Below are 24491 nucleotides of genomic sequence, written 5' to 3' on the forward strand. Positions count from 1 at the left end.
AGCCAACTTCTCAGCTTCTAAAATAAAGGGATGTGAACTTGTCAAGTAGATACCTTCAGATGAACCTACTATCTGATTTAACTTATTGTTTCTAAGCTGGAAATCTGTATTGTGAGTATCAAATCCTGTCTTTCATTAATTTTTCTATATTTCTATTATATTTTTAATATCATTCAACATTAAGCATTCCCTCTGTATAACCAACTCTTCTCTGTATTTAACATTACACAAGGACTCATCATAAGCACTGCTTGCATATAAGTATAACAGAAAAAGAAGAAGAAGAAGAAGAAGAAGAAGAAGAAGAAGAAGAATAATAATGTTTCAAACAGCTTGATAAATTTGTCTGCTTTGTTTTCAATGAAAGAGAGATATTGAATTAATATCTCATTTTTATGAATGAGATCTTAAAGAAGATAAAATCAGATCTTTATATATTTAAATCAATATAAAATTACTTTAGAAAAAAAAAGTTTTATTATAGATTTATTATCAATATAAATTATATAAATCAATTCATTATCTAAGATGAGAATCAGACAGTCATCAACATTCAAATTATTGAAATGAGATGAAATGAATTCAACATCTTTTAGAAGTTTATGTAAACAGACAAACTTATAAACAATTTTGAAAAATATAATATATTCAGTCTCAGTTGATAATTTGAAGATCTTAGTTTGTCAGCAACTGCATCAGATTATGAAATCATTTATTATACAAATGATGTAGTTGATGATTGATCAAAATCTTAAAATTTTTATCAGCTCAATCAATGTCAATATATGTCACAAATTCAATATCAACATTTTTATGAAAAATTATACTTTCATTAATTAAATCTTACAAATATTGAAATTTTTATTTGAATGCAGCTCAATTCCTTAAAGTAGAGTGAGTGAAATTATTTCAGAAAGTTTGTGACAAAGTTAAAATCAGAATGTGTATTGATAATAAGATATTACAAAAATTCAATATTTGATTAATAAAAATGTAGTGTAAATTCCATTGTGTAAATAACTGATTCTTCATCATCATTCATGAAACCAACATTCTTCTTCATAAAGATGGATATAAAGTGGCAGTCATTCATCAAAAATTTCTTCAAAAAATTCTTGATAAAAAGAGATTGGAATAATATAAACAAATTGATATTTTTTTTAATCTTCATATCTAAGTAGCAGTTTGAATTGCTTATATTTTTAATCTTGTAATTGACTGCAATTTCAATCTTAATTCAATTCAGATCTTCAATTCTCAGATTGTAGAGATGAATATTATTCATATATATAATTATATAAATTTTCTTTATATCATGAATGAAAAGCTCAGCATTATAAAACTTGATATAAAAATTTGACTTCAATAGCAATTTTTACAACTTTTTATATTATAAAAATACTGCTTATTTAAAACTGTAAAGTCTCTGTATTAATTCATAGCCAAGATCATCATAATTCTCACAGAAGTTTATAAACTGACTCATATAAATTTATTCATCAATTAATAATTGAATGTTCAAAAACACAATTATTATATTGATTTACGGAATATATCATTTTCAAAATGTTGAGGTTGCTATGAAAGTTTAGAATATAAAGATGGAAACGATAAGTGTAAAGATTTTTAAATAATTAACATTTTTTTATTAATAATTGCTATATATCATTCTACAAATTTTATAGTAAACAATTTTATCTATATTATTGAACTTTTTATCAAATACTCATTGATTGTATAGAACTATCATTTAAAAAATTCTTTTAATCAATCATTAAATTTCAATCTGCTTCCAATAATTAATCTCTTTAATATAAATGTAATAATAATATTTCCACTCAGCAGAAGCTTTAACATGTGTGAGATTTTTTAAAATTAGAAAAACAATAATTTCAAAATCAGAAGATAGATTTTTAAAACTGTTTCTCACTGAAGATTTTCTCATTAAAATGATATTTTTTGTAGATGTTGAAGAATTGTCAGATTCAATAGTGGATTTCAGAAAATTCAATGTATGTTACATCAAAAAGATAAATATTCTCATTGAAATCTCATAATCAATTCACCAATTACTTATAAACACTAGAAACAACAGATGTTTGAATTGAATATTTTTATTAATAAAAAGATTATTAATTGACAGAGTAAATGAAGAGTTTCAAATTGCTAAAGAAATTGCTACAACTGTTTGACAAACTGCAGTGAATTGAATTTTCAGATCATAAATAAGTGAAGTTGATAAATTTACAAAATGAAGATTCTTTTAAAAAATGATATTTTTTAATATGTATATATGCTCATTGAAGAGATTAATCAATTTATAATTTGTAAAGCCATCTTAATCTATAAAAATCAATTCCTTGAAGTAGGAGATTATCTTATTTGTAAGTTTTAAACACTATTTTCAAAAACATTTTGCAATTTCAGTGATGAATGCCATATGTGGAAAGTAGAGCTTCAAGTCAGATTTTATATGAAATAATCAGCTTTATATTTTCAGAGCTCTCATATAGTAGAGTTGAAATTGATATAAGATTAAACAATTTTATGACTGCAATTACTGTCTCATCTCATATCTTTTCAGAAGTGAAAGAATCTATTAATAGTGATCAGATTTTTTTAATGATCAATTTAATTAAATGTTCAGATACTTCATTTTATTGTGGAGTATGAGAAGAAATCAGCTTTTATTTAATCTTTTCACTGAGTATATAAACCGTGGCTGCATTTGAATTCAACTCACCATGATCTGAATGAATAATTGTGATGTCATGATTTAGCAGATTTTTGACGAATTGATTGAAGATTTACAGATATTTTAATATTTCATTTTTATATTTCAATAAAAATACTTATTTCATATATATGATATCATCTGTAATCATCATGATGAGTTTCTTGTGGATATATAAGAATATGTCATTTTCAATTCCAAGAGTCTCACCTTCATTGAAAATATCCACTCAAATCTTCAGAGTTTTGCAGATGATACAGTGAGGATTCAAATTTTTATAAATGATTCACTTTTGCTTGATTTTAACACATATAATATAAAAGAAAAGCTTCTTCAGATTGATAATAACAATGCTGAATTGAAAATCTTTAATCATTTTCAATAAATTATTTTCATTGATATGATCAAGCTGATGATACCACTTATCAATTGAAAGTTGATAACAAAGAAGTTAATATTTGAATTTTTTAAATTGATTAATTATTCAATCTCTAAGTAGCTGAAAAGTCTCAAGAATTCAACATTCAGATTGAATTTAGTTGAAATAATTTTAAATTTAAAAATCATTATATAAACAACTTCACTGTATATTGAATCATTCATTATATCATTGAATGTCAGAAGATTGTTGAAAAGACGGTAGATATTATTGTAAAACAAGTTGATGTAAAACATATCATTATTAATAAAAGAAAGAAACTCAAAGTAATTCTCAGTGTTAATATATATATTATAATGAATATAACTTTGATGCTTTATAAACTCAGTAGAGATGAGATTAATTGATAATTCTGATATGTAATAAATATAATTGAATTCTATTAATCTCTTGTCAATTGAAATAGATATTATATTGACACTCTGAATCTTCAGAACAATCTTATTAGCTATTTGAATTGTAAAACTGTCAATCAAAATAAGTATTGAAAAAAATGATCTTTCATTTACAATATAGCAGTCAACGCTACTATTTTATATTATAAGAAAATTTTTGTATGATTTCACAAAGCAGACTGGCATATTTATAATTTTTGTAAGATTCATCATTTGAAAGAATTCAGACTATTTGTAATTGTCAATTAAAGTTTATTTTCATTATTGTTTCTATTTTTTTTATTTTTATTCTTTTTTTTTTTTTAAATTCTTTTATTCTCACTGTGTTATTTATTTTTCAATCATCAGATGTGCTGTTGAGATTGATAAGTTAACAAATATTATAATAAATTCTTTTACATTCAGAGTAGAACAGTGAATTGTTAATTTCATTTTAAACATTATTATAAAAGCTGTCACAATCACATCTGAATCAATCATTTCAGACTGAATTTAATGTACTATTATTAGAATCAGCAATAATGTCTAATTGAATATTATTGACTGTTGAATTTGATGTCTGTGAATTCTTTTTATTCTGCAGAGGATTCAATCAAGAGTGGATTTTTTTCATAAAAAAAATAAATATTTAATATATCAGATGATGATTTGAATTTCTGAATCTTTTCAATCTTCTTTTAAATGTAGTCTCTTCAAATATTAGAAAGAGTGAAATAGAATATGTCAAATATTCATGTGTTTAATAGAACAGCATTCATCATTTCCAACTTCATAATAGCAATATGAAAATTATCAAAGAAAACATGTACATTATTAATTTGAATGTCACTGAATGAGATGAATTCAATAATTGTTTTGTGATATAATTATATCTTTAAAATAGAGTATTCTTCTTCAATCAGTTTTTTAAAAATGTAAATGATTCAGTTTTTATCATATTTGACAAAATATGATCTGATACTGTCATTCAAAAAGTTTGTAATAAATATATAGACTTAGTGATTTCTGATATTTCAAAAAAAAACTTATTTTAAATCTTAAAAAAAATTCTGAATCTGATATTTCTCTATTATATCTCAATATTAAGTATCAATTAATTTCATTTTCATGAAAATATTTCAGATAATGTAGTTGAATGTATTGATCAGAATATTTGACTTGATAATATTCTTAACATTTTCTTTAAATTGTTCAATTATTTTATTGATATGATTATCTGAATTGTACAGATTATATTCTAACTTTTCATTGAAATTGACATTTTATATAAATGTTCAAATTATAAAAATAGTGAATATATGATTGATAAATGAGATTTGATCTGCAGCTGTTCTGTATTTGCAAACTTTTTTTAATTTTAATTGAAATTTAATGATTTTGCATTTCTTTCTTAGAGTTTTATATATATTTTTTTTTTCCTTTTAAAAATCTTTATAAAATATTGCATCTGCTGATCAGATACAATATCATTGAAAAGCAAGATTTTAAAATGTTGAGCTTTATTGTTATGATGTGAGCTTATTTCATCAAATTGTTGAATAATTTAAATAAAATGAACAGATTGAGCTGACAATCTGAGAGTGTTAGAAATTATATTCAATTCAATTTTGAATTAGAACAGTGTTTCAGAAGATTCAAAGAATTCATTAAAGAAATTTTCAAATGTTTTTAATAAATGATTGTGAGCATAGCTTGAATGTGAGGGAATATTGTCATTTATCATTACTGAGTCAGAGAACAGAATGTGAGATTGTGAGTGTATAATATAATATATTTAATGAAATCTAAAATTCATTATCTTAAATCTTTTCTTTTTTTATTAAGAGTTTCTTAAATCAGATTCTTATCAATATAAACTTTCAATGATGTTCTTTCATCAATTGAAGAATTCTTTTTCAATATTGTGTGTTTCACTCTGCAAGCTTCTTTTAAGTGAACAGTGATGTTGATCAACACAAGATCTGAAGAATGCATTAATATGAATAAAATAAGATGATTTTAACACTGAAAAGATATATTGAATGAAGCAATAAATCTGAATAATGATTATATCAACAAGGAATCCTGAATTGGCAGTATTTGTGCACAAAACAGGCCTCATAACCTGTGGAAGGTGTAAAGCTTGCTTGATTGAAGGATTGCTAGCTATGTGGGTAGTTAACTATATGATGGGAGGCTTATTAATCTAAGACGTGCAGCAGGTCTGACAAAGTGTGCATCACAAGGACAAAGGCTAAGTTTCTGGTCGCTCGGCCTCTTAAGAGGAAAGGATAGCTCTCTGCAGCCTTTGTCCCAAGCTTCCAAGTTGCGGAGGCTCGGATTGTCCGTGGTAATGGTCAACAATTCACAGTATGAGTTTTTTTTTTTTTTTTTTTTTTTTTTACCAGAGTATCACAATCATGTAAATCTAACCCTAACCTAGATATTGGAAACCTTTGCGGCTTTTGGAAGACGCATCCGATCGTTCATCTCGGCTACCTGGGTCTCATGCTCGACAATCCCGATAATCTGCATTCCGTTGAGCAGGCTTCACATACCGTTTCTTTTGGTAATTAATTGGCTACCACTCACGGTTGCAAAAAGTCTGCAATTTGGAAGCTGTGCTCCTTGAAGCAGAGTACTTGTATTGTAATTGAATATTATTTAACCTGAGTCTTCTGTATGAATACTTACCGCCTCTACTGCACCACATATATCTAGTGCCAATGATCAGGATTTACTCCTGAGAGATATTTTCCCGTGAGCCTCGCCCGCTGGGAACAGTGGTTCCAAAAAAGACGTTTCATCTTTTGATGTTACTATTCATCTCTTCGTCTCTATTGTTTTATTAGGAATGAAAGGATTGCCAATTCTGGCCGATGATCTCATTGGCTTTATTATTCCAGGCACCTGTTTGTACGGTGGTGTTTCGGGTGCGCATCATGTTTCACCAGACATCCCCAGCAATGGAAACCCTGTCACCATTTCTTGCAGCCAACGTTTTTTGAGGTCTGATACAATGGACTAACCAGGCATTTGGCAGGTTGCCCTTTGGAGGTTGGATGTCTTATGGAATTACTTCTTATTGGTACAGTGCATATACCTCAAGCGATTTTTGGACCTTTTTAATCCAGTTTTTGTTTGTGCCCGTCTCTAATTGCAAATTTTCGATCAGCATTGTTGGGTGATCTCACAAGAGGAGAAGCAGATGTATATGTGGGCTTTTGTCACACTTCTGAGATGACATGCATAACTAACTGTTAAGGCAAGAAGCTATTGCGAGGCCTTGACACATGCTAAAGCTCATAACAACGAAGGTTACGACAATGAATACCCCTGGAAGCGAAACGGGATTATATGCATGTCATCATCCTCACTTCAATAACCATTATTATTATTATTATTATTGTGGCGGACGTAAAGCTTGCGAAAACAGAATTTTCTGCCACCCCCTGAAAAATAGTAGCAAAACACCGCAGAAATAACCAAAATATCCACGTATCTCTAGAATCATTCAAATATCATCCAATTCATTCAAATACGCACCTTTATCATCAAATCTGCACCTTTATCATCAAATCTGCTAATATGCCCCGCAACACCCACCGTTCTACTGCCTCGCAAGCTCGTAAAAGGACTCCAACTACCCTGCGCCTTCGTCTGTCCAAACCGCCTGTTCCGGATGTTCCGGATAACGACGAGAATCCAACTGATGATGAGAAGGAGGATAAGGAGGAGGAGGAGGAGGAGACACAGTCAGAAGATCCTCGATTTCTGCGAACACCTACCCCTGAGCCTGAGATCTCATTCAAGCTATATGAACGGGTAATTATCAATAGGATAAAGGAGCCTATAAAGATCAAGTTACGGAATGTCACAACAAATGATATGACTGTCAGCTTCTATCATATTCAATATACTGCAAAAAGAATAGCTGAAGAGTATGTTATGAAGCAGAACTGCAAGGAGATAGAAGTTGCAAATTGTATAGCAGTCATCTCATCAAACAAACATGGATCTTCAATCAAAATCACCCTTGAGAAGGAGACAGATTGGAGAGAGATTATCACTTTTTTGAAGAAGTTATATAAGGAGAATATGAGCAGATTTAGTATCAAGATTACCACCTCTTTTAATCTTCTTGATATCTCAACTCTATTTTCAAACACCTCTGTAATACGCGGTCCTGCAGCTTTCATTGGAGTGTCAGATTCCCAATTAACAACCCAGGCATTGGCATCAAAAAGAGCATTAGACGTCAAAGAAGAAGTAATCTCACCATCTGCCAAATCCCACTCTATCATCCTGCCAAATCCCCTCAAATTCATGAAATATCCGATGATGAAAAGCTGCCGCCTACGCATACAAGATCCACGGCCACTAGCCAGCAGCTGAAGAAGGCTCAAAATTGACAGTCAAATGAGCATGATTCTTTGTGGATTGAGCGTGAGATAACTGCTCACTGGCATTGTCAAAAGATGAATTGTCATAACTTTGAGCAGGGTACTTGTTGAATAGCTTTTGATGATACTCATATTCAACTCCTGAGTAGCGAGATTGCCAGTTGGATAGATGATGTTGAATGTGGACATGCAACAATTAAAAATCCCTCAAGAAAAATGATAAAAAGATTAATGAATAGAAAGAAGAAGAAGAAACAAAAAAGTGAATCTATCTCTGCTTCTAATCCTTCTATACAGACACCTCAGATGCCAGCAATTATATTTCCTTTCTCAACTCCTTCTTCATCTAATATTGTGTCTCCAAGTGAGATAATCAATGTGATGGTGATGAAATATATGATGGAAGGAATGGGAGGCATGGGAGGACTGAATTCAAACTTGTCATCGAATTCAAACTTGCCATCAAATCCGAACCTGTCATCGAATCCGAACCTGTCATCGAATCCGAACCTGCCATCGAATCCGAACCTGCCTCCTATTTGAAGTAGTCCAATCCCTCAGTTTGGTGAACACGCGGATCTGTTTATTGATGAGTTCTTCAACTGATTGATGACAGAGAGACCTCAAAGAGCAGAAGCTCTTTTAACTGCAAAGAGCATTATTCAGAATGAAGAATTTGAACTGAATCATATACAAACAATGACAAATGAGCAGGTGGTTCAGTTGAATATTGAAATGAATATATTCTTGATAATAAGAAATGAGTTAAAGAGTTCTATCTGACAATCACAGTTGAAGGAAATTAAATTGTCTTTATCTGCTGTTTATAATGATGACAGCAGATCTCATACTGCTTCTGCTTCTGAATTTGAAACTTAGATATTATATATCATAATTGAATTGCAATCAGAATCTTTTTAAATTTTACAATACTATCCTATATGAGCCGATCTGAAATATCCTCTTGCATCTTCTTCTCCCATGAAATTCTCAACTGCATGATGCAAGAAGGCTTCAAAATCTCCATCAAACTGATTCTCTAACTGACATCTGTATCTTCTAATCCATTCTTTCAACGCGTGAAATGACTCCTCTATAGGATTATAATCAGGAGAATATGGAGGTAAGAATAAAAGTCCAATGCCAGCTTCTCTGCAGAGATCTCGCAGTGCTTGTGAACGATGAGAAGAGCAATTATCCATCACTAAGTAGTGATAACCTCGTTGGCATTTGGGCAGTATCCGGACACGTACAAACTCATTGAACCTCTCTGTATTATAGGACCCCTGATATATATCATAATCAAGATATCCATCGACACTTATTGCAGGTAAGATTGACCATCTGCGAGATCGTTTACAGGGCCTTCTAATGCGACAAGGGAATCCTCTGCTTGACCATCCATATCGTCGATCTGCAGTACGTTCATTCGCAGCACTCTCATCTAAAAAGATAAGTTGATCAGGTTGATACTGAGTAACTTGAATACGCCATTCAGCTCGAAGTTCTTCGTTGCGTTGACTGGCCACAGGTTCAACCTATATCAAATAGAACTGACAGATTAGCAGGTTCTATAAGTGACAATTGCAATAATTAATCACCTTCTTCCATGTCAAATTCAGTTTCTTCAACAATCTAGATATCGATCGAGGGTGGATATCAACATCAAATTCATCCTTCACAAAGCAGAAAGCCTCATCGCGATATGCAGTTGGATATGCCTCAAAAAAGTCCTCCAAACCTGACAAGATATCCGGTGTGATCTTTGGCTTTACACCCCATGTTGAATGAGGACTTCTAGCAGTTTCAAAGCAGCGAATATTTCGTTGGATTCGATATACAGTGGCCAGAAGCACTCAATGGTCCGCGCAATCTGAGCAGGCATATAACCATCGTTTAGAAGGCGTACGATCTCATTGATGGTAAATTCACTGAGCTGGGGGGGCATATTGGCAGATTTGATGATAAAGGTGCGTATTTGAATGAATTGGATGATATTTGAATGATTTTAGAGATACGTGGATATTTTGGTTATTTCTGCGGTGTTTTGCTACTATTTTTCAGGGGGTGGCAGAAAATTCTGTTTTCGCAAGCTTTACGTCCGCCACAATATTTCCAACAAGGCTCCGCTGAGGCTGAAAATTCAGCGTTGGGTGGTATTCGATATTGTTGGTGTTGTGAAACCCAATCAACATGCGTCATTCTAATTTTTTGCCATCGATTTCACTTACCAAGTAGAGAATCATTCTCGAAAACAATATCTGCTGCTATCCTAGATCTGGAGATCCTTGAACTCGGGCCTGCAAACTGGAGTCACACTTACGTCGTGGTTACTCAAGCTACGACCCCTGCGTGGGTATGTGCAGCAAAGTTGACAATAGCAATGTAACAAAAGCGCACCACAGCTACGAAGCTACCTTTACCCAGCCCTTCTACTCTCTTCTCCTCTCCCTCCCAACCGTGTTCCCCGACAGAGAGAAACAAACGAACAAAAAAAAAAAAAAAAGAAAACAAAAAAAACTCCACAAAAGCAATCCGTCCAGATATCAAGATTGTTGGCCCCTCCACTCACTAGCACGGGTTATCTCTCCATATCCCCCCCCCCCCACCACCAGTGTCTCTTAATGTGCCCTCGTGCTGCAAAAGAGGCGCTGCTCGATTTCCATTCAATCTCAAACGTCATTGTCCAATGTTTTTATGGGAAAGCACATATTCCATTTCTCAGAATGCGATTTTCTCCCCAGCCGCTGTCATGTCAACCAATGGCTGAAAACAGATTGTTCTAACTCTGGCTGGGGCATCCTTGCCTCCGCAACCAGTCCTCTTCTTTACACACACACAGACACACACACAAAATTAGATATATGGAGATGACGAATTTCAATACCCCTCAAATGGGACCTCCTTCAACGAAACCAATAAACGTTCGGCAAGTTGGTTTATAGTGTTGGCTTCCATCTGCTACAAATGTATCGGTCGAGGTGGGTCGTTCCCATGGGACTATGCAAGTCCAAATCGAAAGGCCTAGTCCGATCTTGTCTACGCTCAGTCCTTCGCAATCCAATTGGCACCATATTCAGCTCAGTTGCCGTTCTCTTTTCTGCGCGTCCTGTCCTCAAACGTTGGGCTTCGGCTGAAGTGGTCATAGGATGACAGTTTGTTCCTTACAGTTTCTGTCGCTCCTTTCATTTCTCGCTTGCTTTGCTGGTATTAATGAAATCGTTTTGCCTAATGTTGATTCTGGATAACTGAATGGCCACATAAATGTAGTGGTGCCCCTAATATTAATGGGGTCCGGTTTTATGGCATTAAGTTATCGGCTGCATGTAATCGAGTACCTCCGATATGGGTCCTCAAAATATATGATACAAAGCTGAGCAAGAGATTGTTGTTGCTGAGTGGGAATTCCATTCCTTTCTCTCGGTTTTCTGGTTGCGGATCCGTTGTACTAGAGTGAATATACTATTATGTCTGCATGGAAATATATGTATGTAGGAACCCTTGCATGGAAAAAACGTGCGCGGACGTACTTGAGTCACTCAGTGCCATTCTGCATCTCCTGTGTTCAGTGCATCCTGCTCCTGTCTCTCCGCACACCATCTCTTCACAGATATCGTACAATGTGTGACATTGCACAGAACTTTATTTACATACGACACCAACGAAAAGTTGGACACAGTGGACGAGGCAATATTAGAATATATATATAAAGGTAAATGCGAGACGGAGAGTGTTAAGTAGCTATGAAGAAAAATTAAAGTGGGTACGATTAAGAGGAATAGAATGTGGCTCCTATCGTAGTACTTCGAGGAGAAAGAGAAGCAAACAAACTTCTCGTCATAAGGTCCGGGAGATGTGTGCATGACCGTAGCCCGTAGTAGCCGGCCCGAGCTCGAATCTTGACTTGCTTTTTGAGAGTGACTTTTTTTTTTTTTTTTTTTTTTTTTTTTTTTTTTCGGTATGCCTGAGGTCCTACATAATATATACAATACATGGATTGATTGTGGTCGGGTTTGGCGCTACTTCCTTTCATCTATTGACATGTTGGAAGTAGGAGGATGTGCGTTGGAGGGACGGGATGAGAAGTTGAAAAGGGAGCCAGGGGGCGTAACTGAATATGGCTTTCACGGAGATTGATCAAAAGCCAAGTTCTTAGGGGAGTTAACTTGTGTGTTTCAGACCAGAGGGAAATACATATCTTTTCGTATTTAAATTGGGTTCCATAAACTTTCCTTCGTCTAGACACAACTCAGAAGGAGCTGAAGGTAAGAAAGCGAGAAGGAAATTTCTCGCCTGGTACGTAGATACGTATGTTCTGGCCATGTATGCAGGTGACAGTATGTATACGTCCCCCAATGCATACACCTGCATCCTGTGTAGTCCTCACTTGCTGAGGCTGTGTGTGTGCTGGAAATGCGCTCCTGGATTGTGGGCAGAAAAGAGCGGAAGAAAGTCGGATCATATCCCATACTTTTGTCCAGTCGGCTATTGATTCGGGAGGTGTGTTCACCATCCAACTGCTAACCAAATTTCGCTGGCAGTTGGCCAGAATGGAAAAAAAAGAAAAATGACATTTGAAGCTGTCTTACTGATGTAGATATCCGGCGAAGCGGCACAGGTTTCTTCCAGCAGCATTTGATAATAAATGTTGAGGGAATGGTGGTCTAGGTGTCATGGGCCTGGAGAATGTATTTAGACTCGGTGATAACTACACCCACCCGTCCACGGCTGATGGTGGACGTAACTTCAATGGATATTGCGGGCGAGTGACGCACAACAGTAGTAACCGAGAAAAGCTGGAAGCTCTATGGTAATAGTAAATGCAAAGTGAAGACACCTAATTAACAAACAGAGAGCCAACATAGTTAAAAGTTACTAAGTACAGACAATACATGCATCGAAGATGAAGGGGGCCGAGGACAAAAATAAGTAAGAACAGGAGAAAGCAACACAGGGAAAGAGGCACCTAGAACTGGAAAAAAGCAAAAGATAAGTTTAAAATAGAAAATTCGTTAGAAGGCCAAACATCGATCGATAATACATGACCGTTAATCGAGGACAACTTTTGGCCTTTTTTTTGAGGGGGAGGGGTTCATAAAGTCATCAAGGGCATGCATGATATAGGAATCAGCCCTGGAAAATCATGGCGGCATGTTCGTCGTAAAATTTCTATCGTAACCAAGTACAAAATATTGGGATGCGGAAAAAAGGAAATGGGTCACGGTAAAATCTATGAAACCATCCGAAAATATACAAAGACGGTGGCCTGAGCCCATTTCTCTCGAGAACGCTATATGGGGATGTTATAAAAAGAAGTAGCAAACCAGTGTACTCCGTTAACGTTTGTGAATGACGTTGGAAGGGACAACAAGAGTTCATCAAAAGTGGTTGAAGAAATTAAACGGAACAATTAGTGTCTACCCATCGAATGGGTACCTGTGAGATCAGATCTTACCATATCTCGAATCACCCACCTCCATCCATCACCAAGTGTTGTACGGTCCGGAGTGATCCACTTACTGACCTTCCGTCTCCATTTCTCCTCCTCCGCACGTTGCCTCTTGATGAACTCTGGACCAACATCGAATTCCTCTGTAATTGGCCATTCATCGGATGATTCGCCAGCGCTCTTGTCTTCCAAATTAGCGATGTTGTCCAGCGCTGCCATATCCTTCGAGATTTGCGCTGTCCTGGAAGCATTATTTGACTTTTGCTGCATTTCCTTCAAATCATCTAGGCCTTCTAGGACGTCTTCTTCGTCAGGAGCGAGTGTGATGACCTCTTTGCCCTCTTTGCCGGATTGGGTTGCGGCAACTTTTAACCAGCACATGCGCTGAGGATCAAATACCATTCCGCCGACGACTTGGACGCCCGAGGTAGCCCCAACATTGGTGATGAGGGCAGGGGCAGTCCTGGGTGATCTTGGCGATGGGATCGGTTCAAATTCAACTGTTGCATTTTCATTACCTTCCCACTTATATGTCGCCGGATTGTATCGCATTCCTTTGACGGCTGGAATGGCGTAAATTACATTAGTCATTGAAAAGTGGCAAATTGGATTTCAATGGACTTACATTTTGCTTCGTGGACGCCAGTACCCATAGGCTTTATAAGATGAGGCTTATGGTCACCAGAACCCTTCTCGCGACGATTCTTTATTGACGAATGAGATAGGACTCGCACAGAGGTCGAAGATTTCCAATTTGTGCTAAGTGGGACTAATGGAGTAATTTCGCGATTTTGAGTAAAGTTCATTGAAGCAATTCGCTGCTCCCTGGCATTCCTCGAGGCATTTGTATCTTGTGCAAATCGAGGAGTAAAGTCCTGCTTTGTAGGGCTAGTATGGGGACGAGGGATTGGGTTGTGAGCCATAGGGGGAGGGACAATATGAGACTGGCTAAGTCTGCTTCTCATAGACCTGGGAGCACCATGCCTGATTGGATGTTTGACAAACTTGCTTTCGAGGGAGGCTGAGGTTGGAAGATCATCGAAAATGTCCAATTCTGAGCCATCACCAAAATTTCTTCGCCGGTTAGGTTTAGTAATCGTTTGTTTCACGGTAGCAGCTAGAGATTCTGGGCCTAAATCAAATCGAAAACGACCTGGAGTATTGGGAGGGTCGCGGTTGGAAAGTCCAGATGTTGAACGCGGGTTCGAAAATAAGTCTGTAGAACTGTCCGAATCAGTGCGTCGATAATGTCGGGGAGTCTTAACGTTGACGTGGTGAGATTTGTTGTGTGCTGCTCCAGCTGGGAGGAAAGGAATAGAAGGGCGACGACCGCTAGCAACGCGAGATTCAGCGGTGGGTGTTTTAGGCCGAGACGAGTGTGTCCTCGTGGTACTTTCTTGACGAGAAGGGAGCCATGGAATGGGTGTTACCCCGGACTGATGTACGTTACGCAATACTGGTACAGATCGCTTCGCCTTCATGAGCTGGGCATTGGTAATAGTGGGCGAAAGCCGTAATGTCTCCCCAGATGTCTTGTTTCCTGGCGACCTACGACCCGGAGTCTTCTGGGGTGGGGATATTGATGGTGGACTGGGGAGAGGAATGCTTGAAAGAGACGAATGCGCACTATGGCCACTCAAACGCGAGCGTGGCCGTCGATATTTGGGGAGTGGCACACCACTTTCCGAGACGGGCTCAAGATGCGTAGAACGAGGACGCTCATGGCCGGATAACCTGGGAATACGAGTAGTAGGGGGTACTGGAGTTTTGTTGGTGAAGGTGATGCTGGTGGCGGTACGCCTCGCAGGACTTATAGGCCTGCTATTTTTGCGTTTGATATTGCGGTTCAAGGTCAGTTTACCTGAATCAAAAACCTCGCCATCCCCGATTTCAATGCCAGAAAAGAAATCATCATTAGTGGGGGAAGCACGTCTTGGGCTTTGGTGTGGTGCAGAAGTTTGAGGCGACTGTGACAAATGAGATTGCTGTCTCCTCTTGATCGCTTGTTCAAGATCCAATGGGCCATCAGGCAGAAGGAGGCCATCAAGTCCATCATCTTGACTTTCAGCAGTTAAGCAACTTGAGACACTTGGGCTAAGTGCTGAGACAGTGGAACTACGATTAGAAAAGCCATCTCTCTTCGTCCCACCAAAACGCACTCCGATACTGCCCTCAGCCCATTCCGTATCAAGGTCATCAAGGGAAGGTTCTGGGGATTTGATTCTATCCTTCCTTGTTGAGAGCTTCAAAGGTTCGCCATCAGCAGGGAATTCCAGATCAACCTCAAAGCTTTCGCCATCCTCGATTGGTTTTGTCGAAGGTGCTGGGATGATGGTCTGTTGCGGTCGTGATTTTGCAATTTTGATAGTTGGGACATCGTGGAAAGAGCTGTCATCTTCTGTATCACGAAACCGATCTAAATTGGCAAAGTTCGGTTTTCGCGGCGGGGAAAGACTATCGTTGTTAATGATAAATGGATCCGAATCAAAATCGCGAGCTTTAACAGGGCTCAAGTCAGAAAACGACCCAAGATGGAGTAAAGAATCTGGGAACGTCTCTTTGCGATTAAATTTCAGTTCAAGGTCCCCCTCAACGCCAGATAACTCAAGATCTTCTGACCAATCGTCTCCTATGGCCTTTTTGAGTTTTCTGCCACCAAGGCGCTTTATCGTACCACCAAGCAGTGCCGAACTTGGGACATCGGTAGGGAGGGGGATGCCTGCGCTTTGGGCAGAAGAGATTGCGTCCTTTGTTGCAGCCTCATCATTGTCATGTAACAACAACTGCCAATCTTCATCGCCACCATTAGAATCTAAATCAGATCTGCAGGAACGACGAGAAGATATAGAGTCACGGTGGCCGGATGGCCGGAAGGAAGACGATCCTGTCACGGAAGTACCGGCAGAAACAGTACGGAACTGGATATCATCATTACACTGTAGATGTTCGTCGTCGTCCCAGCATTCGATTGCTTCGTCTGTTTCTTGAGGTTGGCGCAGCCTCAGAGGAGATGTCTCCATGGTGAGATAATCCCCAGCTGAGCTGGCTCCTCTGTAGCTGTTGTAGCTTGTGTATTCAAGATAATTTAATTCTATCTGCGTAAGATAGTGTTAGGTAGGACTTCTTGTGCTTGATAGTGAACTCGAGACGTTGACCTCGGCAGACACGATACAAGGGAGGATGACAAGTCATTCCGTGCCGGTCTTGCCACCTCTTTGGAATAGGATTCTAGTAGGCTTGGGGTGGTTGGGCCGAAAACAACAGAGGGAGTTGTTCGATGGAAGAAAGTTGATCATGAGCCTGAGAAGTCGATTTTGCTGCTTTGGGATTTGAGCGAGATACAGTCGAAAGCTCCCAACCTGGCTTTTCTCATGTATAGTGGATAGAATTATCGTAGACAGGAGCTGATTAAACAGGTTATACAAGGCTGGCCTAGATTGTTGAGCTTGTGTGGAACTTGGAAATTGGGCAATGGGCAACAGAACGAGGACAGCTGGATATAGTTGGGATCGAAATTGTTGCAAATTGGGAGGGCAACAGCTGGGACGGTGGCTGGGACGTAAAGTATCCAAGAAACGGAATGGTAGTGTTGGGTTAAACGGTGAGTCTCAGTATTATATCTTTTGTTATCGTTGCTTGTTGTCGGCTTTGTGGTCCTTTGAGTGTTCCCAGATCCCAGATTCCAGAGCAGGAGGTTGGGACCAAGCGCGGAGATCGAACGCGCTTAGGCGGCTAGTCTGGAAAGGGTTCGTTAAGCGAGGGTCAGCGCGTCGTCTCACGCGTAACCTTGGTTTTATATCATGTGATTGTATGGTAAGTTTGGTAACTTGAAGCTATTCCTTGACGGTAATTACATCACTGTTGCCTGCAATATCAACTTCCAAGGTTATCTCAAGCTTGCCTCCATGTGGCCACAAACAACAGCTTTTCCGTAGGCTAATTCAGTTGTCCATATGATTTCTCATATTTCTGTAAATCATGACAAAAGAAACGATTCTGCGCATACAAAGAAGTGATAGTCTTGGTGACTTTGTCTTGGTTAAAGTTGCTAGGTCAGGCCGCTCAGAGCTTGATCTAACACTGGTTGCCACAGAGGGGGAAGCTCCGTATTGGGGTTTAGGTATAGCTAAACATTGGCACTTATCTGTAGCCAAATTTGCTAATATCATTGATCTAGTGAAATCGACTCAGATTGATAAATTGCGCGCCAAAAATTACCAAGGCACTGTCGACGAGTGGGCGGGCATTCTTGCATACGCACTTGGGCAGAAACAGCCTGCATCGGTGCCCGAAGAGCATAAGGCAGGGTTGGAAATTGCAGCCACAGTCAAACAAAACGAAGATGATGAGAGCGAAAAGGAGATTGTCGTCACTTTGAGAAAGAGAATCGATACAATTACTGTATGTATCATCTAGTTCGAACTCGTTGACTTCATCTGACAAAGTTCTGACACTCACCTATGCTTTAGCAAAGATTGGGAACCATATCTCTCAAGCAGGATGATGATCAGGCCATCCAACTTTTTGACTGGACTGGTCTGGCAGTGACGCGGGCGGATGAACTGGAGGAAGGACTAGCCTCCTTAACTGCTAAATATGATGCAGTAGAAACCACCATTAACAAGCTGAACTCGCAATTGCAGGAATTAATAAAGGTCAAATCGGAGCACGATGACCAGTTGATTGCTAAATTCGCCCAGCTGTTAAATGAGAAGAAGTTGAAAATTAGGAATCAGCAACGCCTGCTAGCCTCTGCAAAGATTGATCCCGCGACAGGTTCGCGTACCCATCTCTTTTGTTCTAGGTTCCCTTGCCTTGTTTTCTATGCTAAAGTTTTTCATCTAGTGCATGAGATGAGAACTTCTGATCCCTCAGAAATTGGGAGTTCAAGGCAACGCGGCAAGCGCAAAGCAGAAGAACCTTCCATATCGTCAGAGAGCGATGATGGTTTTGACACAATGGATATAGACAATATTGGGAAGAAGGGTAATGCTAGTCGAGAGAATGAGGAAGAGGGTGAGGGTGACGAGGACAATTCTACGGATTCAGAAGGACAGGAAACCCCGGATCCACTCGAGGATGAAACTGCTAGCGAAGATGAAGTAGAAGCGCCGACAAAAGCTCCTAGTCCTCCACCAGCTTTAAATGGTGGAAAGAGGGCTACACGTGCGTCGCCAAAGCAACCGACATCTTCGGCAACTACGACAAAGAAGACGTCCAGCCCTCCACCACGTCGAGAGCTTCCCTTTACAAGGAAGCGGGGTCCCGTGAAACCCAACCCTGCGGAGCAGGGTGATTCTGGTTCTGACGATGAGTTGTGATGATCTTTACAGATTGATTTTAGCCAACCATACCATTACTCTATTTTGAGAGATGATTTATGCTCTGTGCCGGAGTCAAATGGCAATCACTCATGCAATCCCGGCAGACAGCGCGGGACTGTCTATACCAATATCTGACGGTGGTGTACATGATCTAGTTTGTAACCTGGTTCTTCTCTTCATTACTCATGTCCATCATTGGGTAAAGGCTCCACTGTCAATATCATTGGTGACGGTTAAAAGGAGACACTGACCCCCATCGCCTACTGTTGTATAACCATACATATAGAGGACATCTCCTAACATCCCCCTGATTCAGTTCTTGGGCTCAACCACACTTTCACACTATGCCTTGGGATTTAATTATGTCATGCTGGAGGATGCCCATGTATCTCCCCGAACGAACAGCTCGAACACCTCAAACGAAATCTAGTTGATTCATACGTTCCTGTACTAAGGGTTCACAGAATGATTTTGCTATCATTCTTCATTGGCATATCGTGGTCCTTCTCCGGAACCTGAAAGTAAAGGTATGATGAAATTGGGAAGTATGGAGTAAGGTACATGATAGAAGCTACTAGAGTAATACATACAGACAGTCACATCCTCCACCAAATTTCTTCCACCTTCTAGTTATTTCCCTTTTTCCCCGCCTGTCTTTGCTTTCCTCTCATCCTCTCATCCTCTGAGCCTCATTTTTCACCAGCTTCCAGCCTCCCCCTTTTGTTGTACATTTCTCCTCTCGCCTCTCCTTCCCCTGCACTAAACAAAAGGCAGTCTATACCCTCTCACGATCTAGCACTTTCCTGTAGACAATATTTTTACATAGGTACACAACTACCTACCTCTCCTGTATATAGAAATTGACGAAAGAAACCAGAGAGTATGTGAGAGTGAGAGTGAGACAGAGTGAGAGTGAGAATATGATAAGTGAAGAGGTGCAGGGCCTAGAAAACAATGTATTCCAAAACAAACACACACACACACACACACAAAAACAAACAACAAACCAACTAAGTAAGTGAAAGAAAAGGCTTAAGAATGAACCATTATAAGCATTGGAGGAGCGCTTGAATAAGAAATGGAAAAATGCTTTGCTCATTTGTTGTGGTTTTTGTATTGTTTCGTTGTTCTTTGGTCTTGATTTTCTTCTCAACAAAATAGGAATGGAATAAAGTAGAATAGAATAAATACAGCGCGAGAACAACAAAAGTTATATTATTTACTATGCACTTGAAACACCACCAAGCCGTTGCTGCTCCTCCACCGCACTCCCAATCATTAAGTTAGTATCTGGGTTTCCGGTCTCTTTAGCAGCCGAGCAACGTGCCATTGTCGGGGAACTGTGATAATGGTTAGCGTAAATAGCCAAATGAGGAAAAAAAAAAAAAAAAGAAAAAGAAAAAGAAAAAGAAAGAAAGAAAGGGATGGCAGGAGGGGAAAGAGTTGGCAAAGATCTCACCTCCTCGATATCGAATCTGTGAAGTAGAAATTATCAATAGCCCTCCTGAAAGGCTCATTCCCCACCGCAGCGCCTCGATTCTGATCCACAAGCTGCACTTTGCTCAACGCACTTATGTCTACTGAGGTATTTTCCACAACATCATACCTGCGCAGCACTGGAGAGATCATCTCCATACGATCCCGCAGCATTTCCACATCGTCATAAGGCAGCGGCGCGCCAAGGAATTCACTGGCTGCACGGATGATCTTCCAATCATCGCGGGCAGCGCCGGGGGGTGAAGTGGCAGCACGCGTAATCTGCACCCGACCCTCTGTGTTAACATATGTACCGGATTTCTCCGTGTAGGCAGTGCCAGGGAGGACCACATCTGCGAGTTGAGCACCGCGGTCACCGTGGTGCCCCTGGTAGACAACGAAAGCGGACTTGGGGATGTCTGTTTCATTAACTTCGTCCGCACCGAGGAGCCAGATCATCTTTGGCTGTGTGGCAGCGACGTCAGGGGATGGAGTTGTGAAGCCAACTTCGTAGGCGCCGGCACGAGAGGCGGCGCGTTGAAGGACATTGTAACCCTGCCATTCGGGGGTGTTGAAGGTCGCAGAGTTCTTATCAACGAAGGCACCGATGGTTTCGAAGATGGCTTTTGCATTTGGGTGTTCGGCAGCGGCAGAACCGACGATGACCATAGGTCGCTTGGCGGAGGCAAGAGTCTTGCCGAAGGGGCCTGTGAGAGCAGACTTGAGGTTTGCAGCTGTCGTGCCGAGGTGCTCGAAATCAAAGGTGCTGGCGAAGGTTTCGCCAACGAGGGCGATTTGGATGTCTGAACGGAGATATTGCTTGCGGATGCGGGCGTTGAGGACGGCAGCTTCATGGCGAGGATTGGTAGCGACGAGTAGGATGGCGTCGGCCTCTTCTATGCCATGAATTTGAGAGTTGAAGAGGTAGTTCGATCGTACATCAATCCCGTGTGCGATGGGGGCGTTCCCACCCGGCTGGTCGAGTGCCAGGTTGTCTGACCCTAGCTGGTTCGCCAGGTCTTTCATGGCAACTAGTGACTCGGTCTCGACGAGATGTCCCGCGATGGCCTTGAATTCATTGGCCTTTGGTGCAATCTGGCGGAAAGCGCCTCCGATCTCTGTCAGGGCCTGCTCCCAGGTAACCGGAACAAATTTGTTATTTTTCCTGACCAAGGGGGTGGTGAGTCGTTGAGTTCGCAATCCATCACAGGCAAATCGAGTTTTATCATTGATCCATTCCTCATTGACATCGTCGTTCAGTCTGGGAAGAATGCGCATGACTTCCATTCCGCGGGAGTCCACCCGAATATTTGATCCCAAAGCATCCAGGACGTCGATAGATTCAGTATGTTTGAGCTCCCAAGGTCGGGCTCGGAAGGCGTAAGGCTTCGACGTCAGAGCACCGACGGGACATAGATCGATAACATTGCCAGACAATTCCGAATCCAGATTCTTCTCCAGATAAGTGCCAATCTGCATATCATTTCCTCGACCAGTAGTCCCAAGCTCTGGTGCACCAGCTATGTCGTTTGCAAAGCGGACGCAGCGTGTGCAGTGAATGCACCGGTTCATCGAAGTCTTGATCAATGGCCCAATGTTTTTATCCTCCACTGCTCGCTTGCCGCCTACTTCATGGAATCGTCCACGGTCCGCACCATATCTCATCGATTGGTCCTGTAGGTCGCATTCGCCTCCTTGATCGCAGATAGGGCAGTCCAAGGGATGGTTAGCGAGGAGGAATTCCATGACTCCTTCTCTCGCTTTGTGTGTAATGGGGGAATTGGTTTTAACTACCATTCCTGGTTGGACTGGCCACGCGCATGACGCCACTGGCTTCGGAGCTCGTTCTACCTCGACTAGACACATCCGACCTGTTCTGACCGTTAGAATAGCATTCGCTACTTTAAAGGAGTAGTCATACGCACAGTTTCCTGCAATCAATAGCTTCCTGAAACCATACTTAGCAACCAAGTTTACCCGGCAGGGGAAGGAAATGGGAAAAACCCCTCAAATAAATTCAACTTACTCATGATAACAATATCTGTAATTTCAGTTAGTCAGTAAGTTAAATAAATCAAGGTCATAAGGCCATTGATTGGACATACCGAGGAATTGTAACACCTGCCTTCTCACACGCTTGAATCAAAGCAGAGCCAGCTGTTTATACCAACAAAAGTCAGCATACTTCCCAACCCTCACCACCGCCATTTAAATCCAATCCGATTCATTGCCAGTATGTCCATCCCGAACGATCTCTACAAGGCACCAACCTTCTATCGAAACCTTCTTCCCATCTGTAATAGAAAATCTGCAGGTCAGTAATTCATCCGTATCCAATCCATATCCATATCAATACCTCCCCAAGTTGAAATCCACGCACCAATAGTAAGTTCCACCTCTGCTGGACGCGGCACCGTAGTCGCAAACGGCCTCGACCTCCCTGCTCCCGCCGCATAACTGATGTGACCACAGTAATAACCGGATCCACCGCAAGAGTGGCGCAGGGAGGGCGAGTGCTGTCTCCTCGACCTGGCCGCCGCACGCAGGAATTGCGGCCGCATCTTCTTTTTGAAGGTTTAATTCGGGGGTGTCCCCAGGAAACAAAAAAAAAAGATTATTGACTCAATTGACAAAAGAAAAGGCGTAGGGGTTGCGTGGGAGGGTGGTGTATAGCTGAACCCTCCGTCGTCAGGGCACAATTGATATCCTTCCTCTGTACCTCTTTTTTGGTATGTGCAGTTTTGGGAACTCGATGCGGCTCACGTGATAACCTGCTTGCCAAAATGACATATCCGCGGTGCCGATTGGCCAGAGGGGAACAACGCTTCTCCGGCCCGCAAACGGGCCGATCACATTTAAAATTTTCCTTGTTTTGTTCTCTCTCTCTTTTTTTTTTTTTTTTTTTTTTTTTTTTTTCATTTTCACGAAAAATTATACTCATTACGGACATTATTTATTGTAGGAGGAAGGGAAGTTTATACTTTCCGCACCCTTCCTCCTCTACAGAATGCTCCAAGAGCAATGATAAATGGCGCCGTAGCTGGAGCGGCTTAGGGGTTCTTTTCGAAGAGGCTCAATGAGGATGTTTTTCTGTTCCTTACCGACGGCTGCTACATACGTATGTATTTATATTCTGGATCGGTGGATGATGGCTGCTGGGCGGATGATGAATATTGAAATTCTTGGGAATGCTTAGGATATTGATGAATTGATCTTGCAGAATAACACTACTGGGTTTTTTTATTTCCCCTCAGCTTAGCTCGTCAGTGTATTTTCACTCAGTCAACAAAAATAAGTGGAAGTAGCTAGAGCTCACTGGATTCCCTCACAACCAGCATCAACCAACAAAGCAAGTTGATCATTCAGCAATATCACAATATTTACAAAAACCTCTCTTTTTGAATAGTGTTGTCCCTTTGGAAATCATCTATTGTGATAGGCCTTACAGAAAGGATGATATAAATTAATACAAGAAAAGGGGAACCCTTGTCAGAAGTCAAGGCAAAATAGTCGCGTTAAAGATGAATTAAAGCAATAAAAAGCAAATAAAGTCCAAAAATAGGGCACAGAAGAAGTATTAGGGAAAAGAGGAAACTGCATATCTATCCAGGAGTCGTCCTCGTTCGGAGTATAATAAAAAAGAAAGAAAAAAAAATTAATCCGAACTTGTAAAGGAGAATACATGTACATAGCAAGTAGGGGCATAATGCGCATTTAAACGTTGGAAGGCGCCATGTAAAACGGAACTCAGAACAAGAAGTAATAAAATAGCAAAAACTCCGCCCTCCTTTTAGATTAATTTTAGCTCAGCTGATTTTTGTCCGCCCTTTCGAGAAGATAAGAGGATATGAAGTAATAGAGGATATGATAAATTTGACGTGATTGGAAAGAGGTGGTGGGGAAATCGATCAATTATACAAATTGAGAAGAAGAGATAAAGCGAGAGGGAAAGGGTGAAAATATGAGGAGGCAGGTACTCTCATGTGTATATTGTATCAGTTTTTTTTTACAAAAAATGAATGGGGGGGGGGGGGGGGGGGGGTTGTACAGCGTTAGATAAAACAAACACCACTGTTTCGAGGAAGAAATGAAAGCAAGCCCTCGCGAAAGAAATGAAAACTTGGACTCCTGAACAAAGCATCAATTCTATTTAGTTTTTTGGTGGCGTCGCCTGCAAATCACCTTCCTGCCATGTCGACTCTTGCTTTGTCCCCGGAGGCAACCATACAGCACTTGTCTTCCTCGCAGGTCCATTTCGGCTGGGTGACACTTGATCCTTCTCCTCTCGAACT

At 39.8% G+C, this 24491-nt stretch overlaps 6 protein-coding genes across 6 annotated transcripts; 3 read left to right on the forward strand and 3 right to left on the reverse strand.

Moving 5' to 3' along the window:
* Positions 1-7135: 7135 nt before the first annotated feature.
* HCAG_06924 (predicted protein) lies at positions 7136-7959 on the forward strand (the record flags this gene model as incomplete). The annotated part of the gene is made up of 2 exons (XM_001539269.1): positions 7136-7488; positions 7740-7959. 2 exons carry the CDS (start codon positions 7136-7138, stop codon positions 7957-7959), a joined length of 573 nt encoding a protein of 190 aa, XP_001539319.1.
* Positions 7960-9394: 1435 nt separating this feature from the next.
* HCAG_06925 (predicted protein) lies at positions 9395-9898 on the reverse strand (the record flags this gene model as incomplete). Its single annotated transcript, XM_001539270.1, has 2 exons — positions 9395-9488; positions 9726-9898. 2 exons carry the CDS (start codon positions 9896-9898, stop codon positions 9395-9397), a joined length of 267 nt encoding a protein of 88 aa, XP_001539320.1.
* A 2093-nt stretch (positions 9899-11991) lies between these two features.
* HCAG_06926 (predicted protein) lies at positions 11992-12589 on the forward strand (the record flags this gene model as incomplete). Its single annotated transcript, XM_001539271.1, has 5 exons — positions 11992-12010; positions 12193-12215; positions 12282-12287; positions 12331-12450; positions 12548-12589. The coding sequence occupies 5 exons, from the start codon at positions 11992-11994 to the stop codon at positions 12587-12589; spliced, it is 210 nt and encodes a 69-aa protein (XP_001539321.1).
* A 25-nt stretch (positions 12590-12614) lies between these two features.
* Positions 12615-16419, reverse strand: HCAG_06927 (predicted protein; the record flags this gene model as incomplete). Its single annotated transcript, XM_001539272.1, has 4 exons — positions 12615-12755; positions 12992-13020; positions 13471-13962; positions 14025-16419. 4 exons carry the CDS (start codon positions 16417-16419, stop codon positions 12615-12617), a joined length of 3057 nt encoding a protein of 1018 aa, XP_001539322.1.
* A 958-nt stretch (positions 16420-17377) lies between these two features.
* HCAG_06928 (predicted protein) lies at positions 17378-19895 on the forward strand (the record flags this gene model as incomplete). Its single annotated transcript, XM_001539273.1, has 9 exons — positions 17378-17519; positions 17550-17800; positions 17869-18175; positions 18245-18565; positions 18879-18922; positions 19010-19108; positions 19188-19250; positions 19581-19737; positions 19885-19895. The coding sequence occupies 9 exons, from the start codon at positions 17378-17380 to the stop codon at positions 19893-19895; spliced, it is 1395 nt and encodes a 464-aa protein (XP_001539323.1).
* A 50-nt stretch (positions 19896-19945) lies between these two features.
* HCAG_06929 (NADH-ubiquinone oxidoreductase 78 kDa subunit, mitochondrial precursor) lies at positions 19946-22760 on the reverse strand (the record flags this gene model as incomplete). Its single annotated transcript, XM_001539274.1, has 6 exons — positions 19946-20063; positions 20183-22055; positions 22125-22147; positions 22305-22356; positions 22470-22493; positions 22580-22760. The coding sequence occupies 6 exons, from the start codon at positions 22758-22760 to the stop codon at positions 19946-19948; spliced, it is 2271 nt and encodes a 756-aa protein (XP_001539324.1).
* Between the last annotated feature and the right edge of the window lie 1731 nt (positions 22761-24491).

The sequence above is a fragment of the Histoplasma capsulatum genome, genomic scaffold (genome assembly GCF_000149585.1).
Source record: "Histoplasma capsulatum NAm1 scaffold_6 genomic scaffold, whole genome shotgun sequence".
Lineage (NCBI taxonomy): Eukaryota > Fungi > Ascomycota > Eurotiomycetes > Onygenales > Ajellomycetaceae > Histoplasma > Histoplasma mississippiense.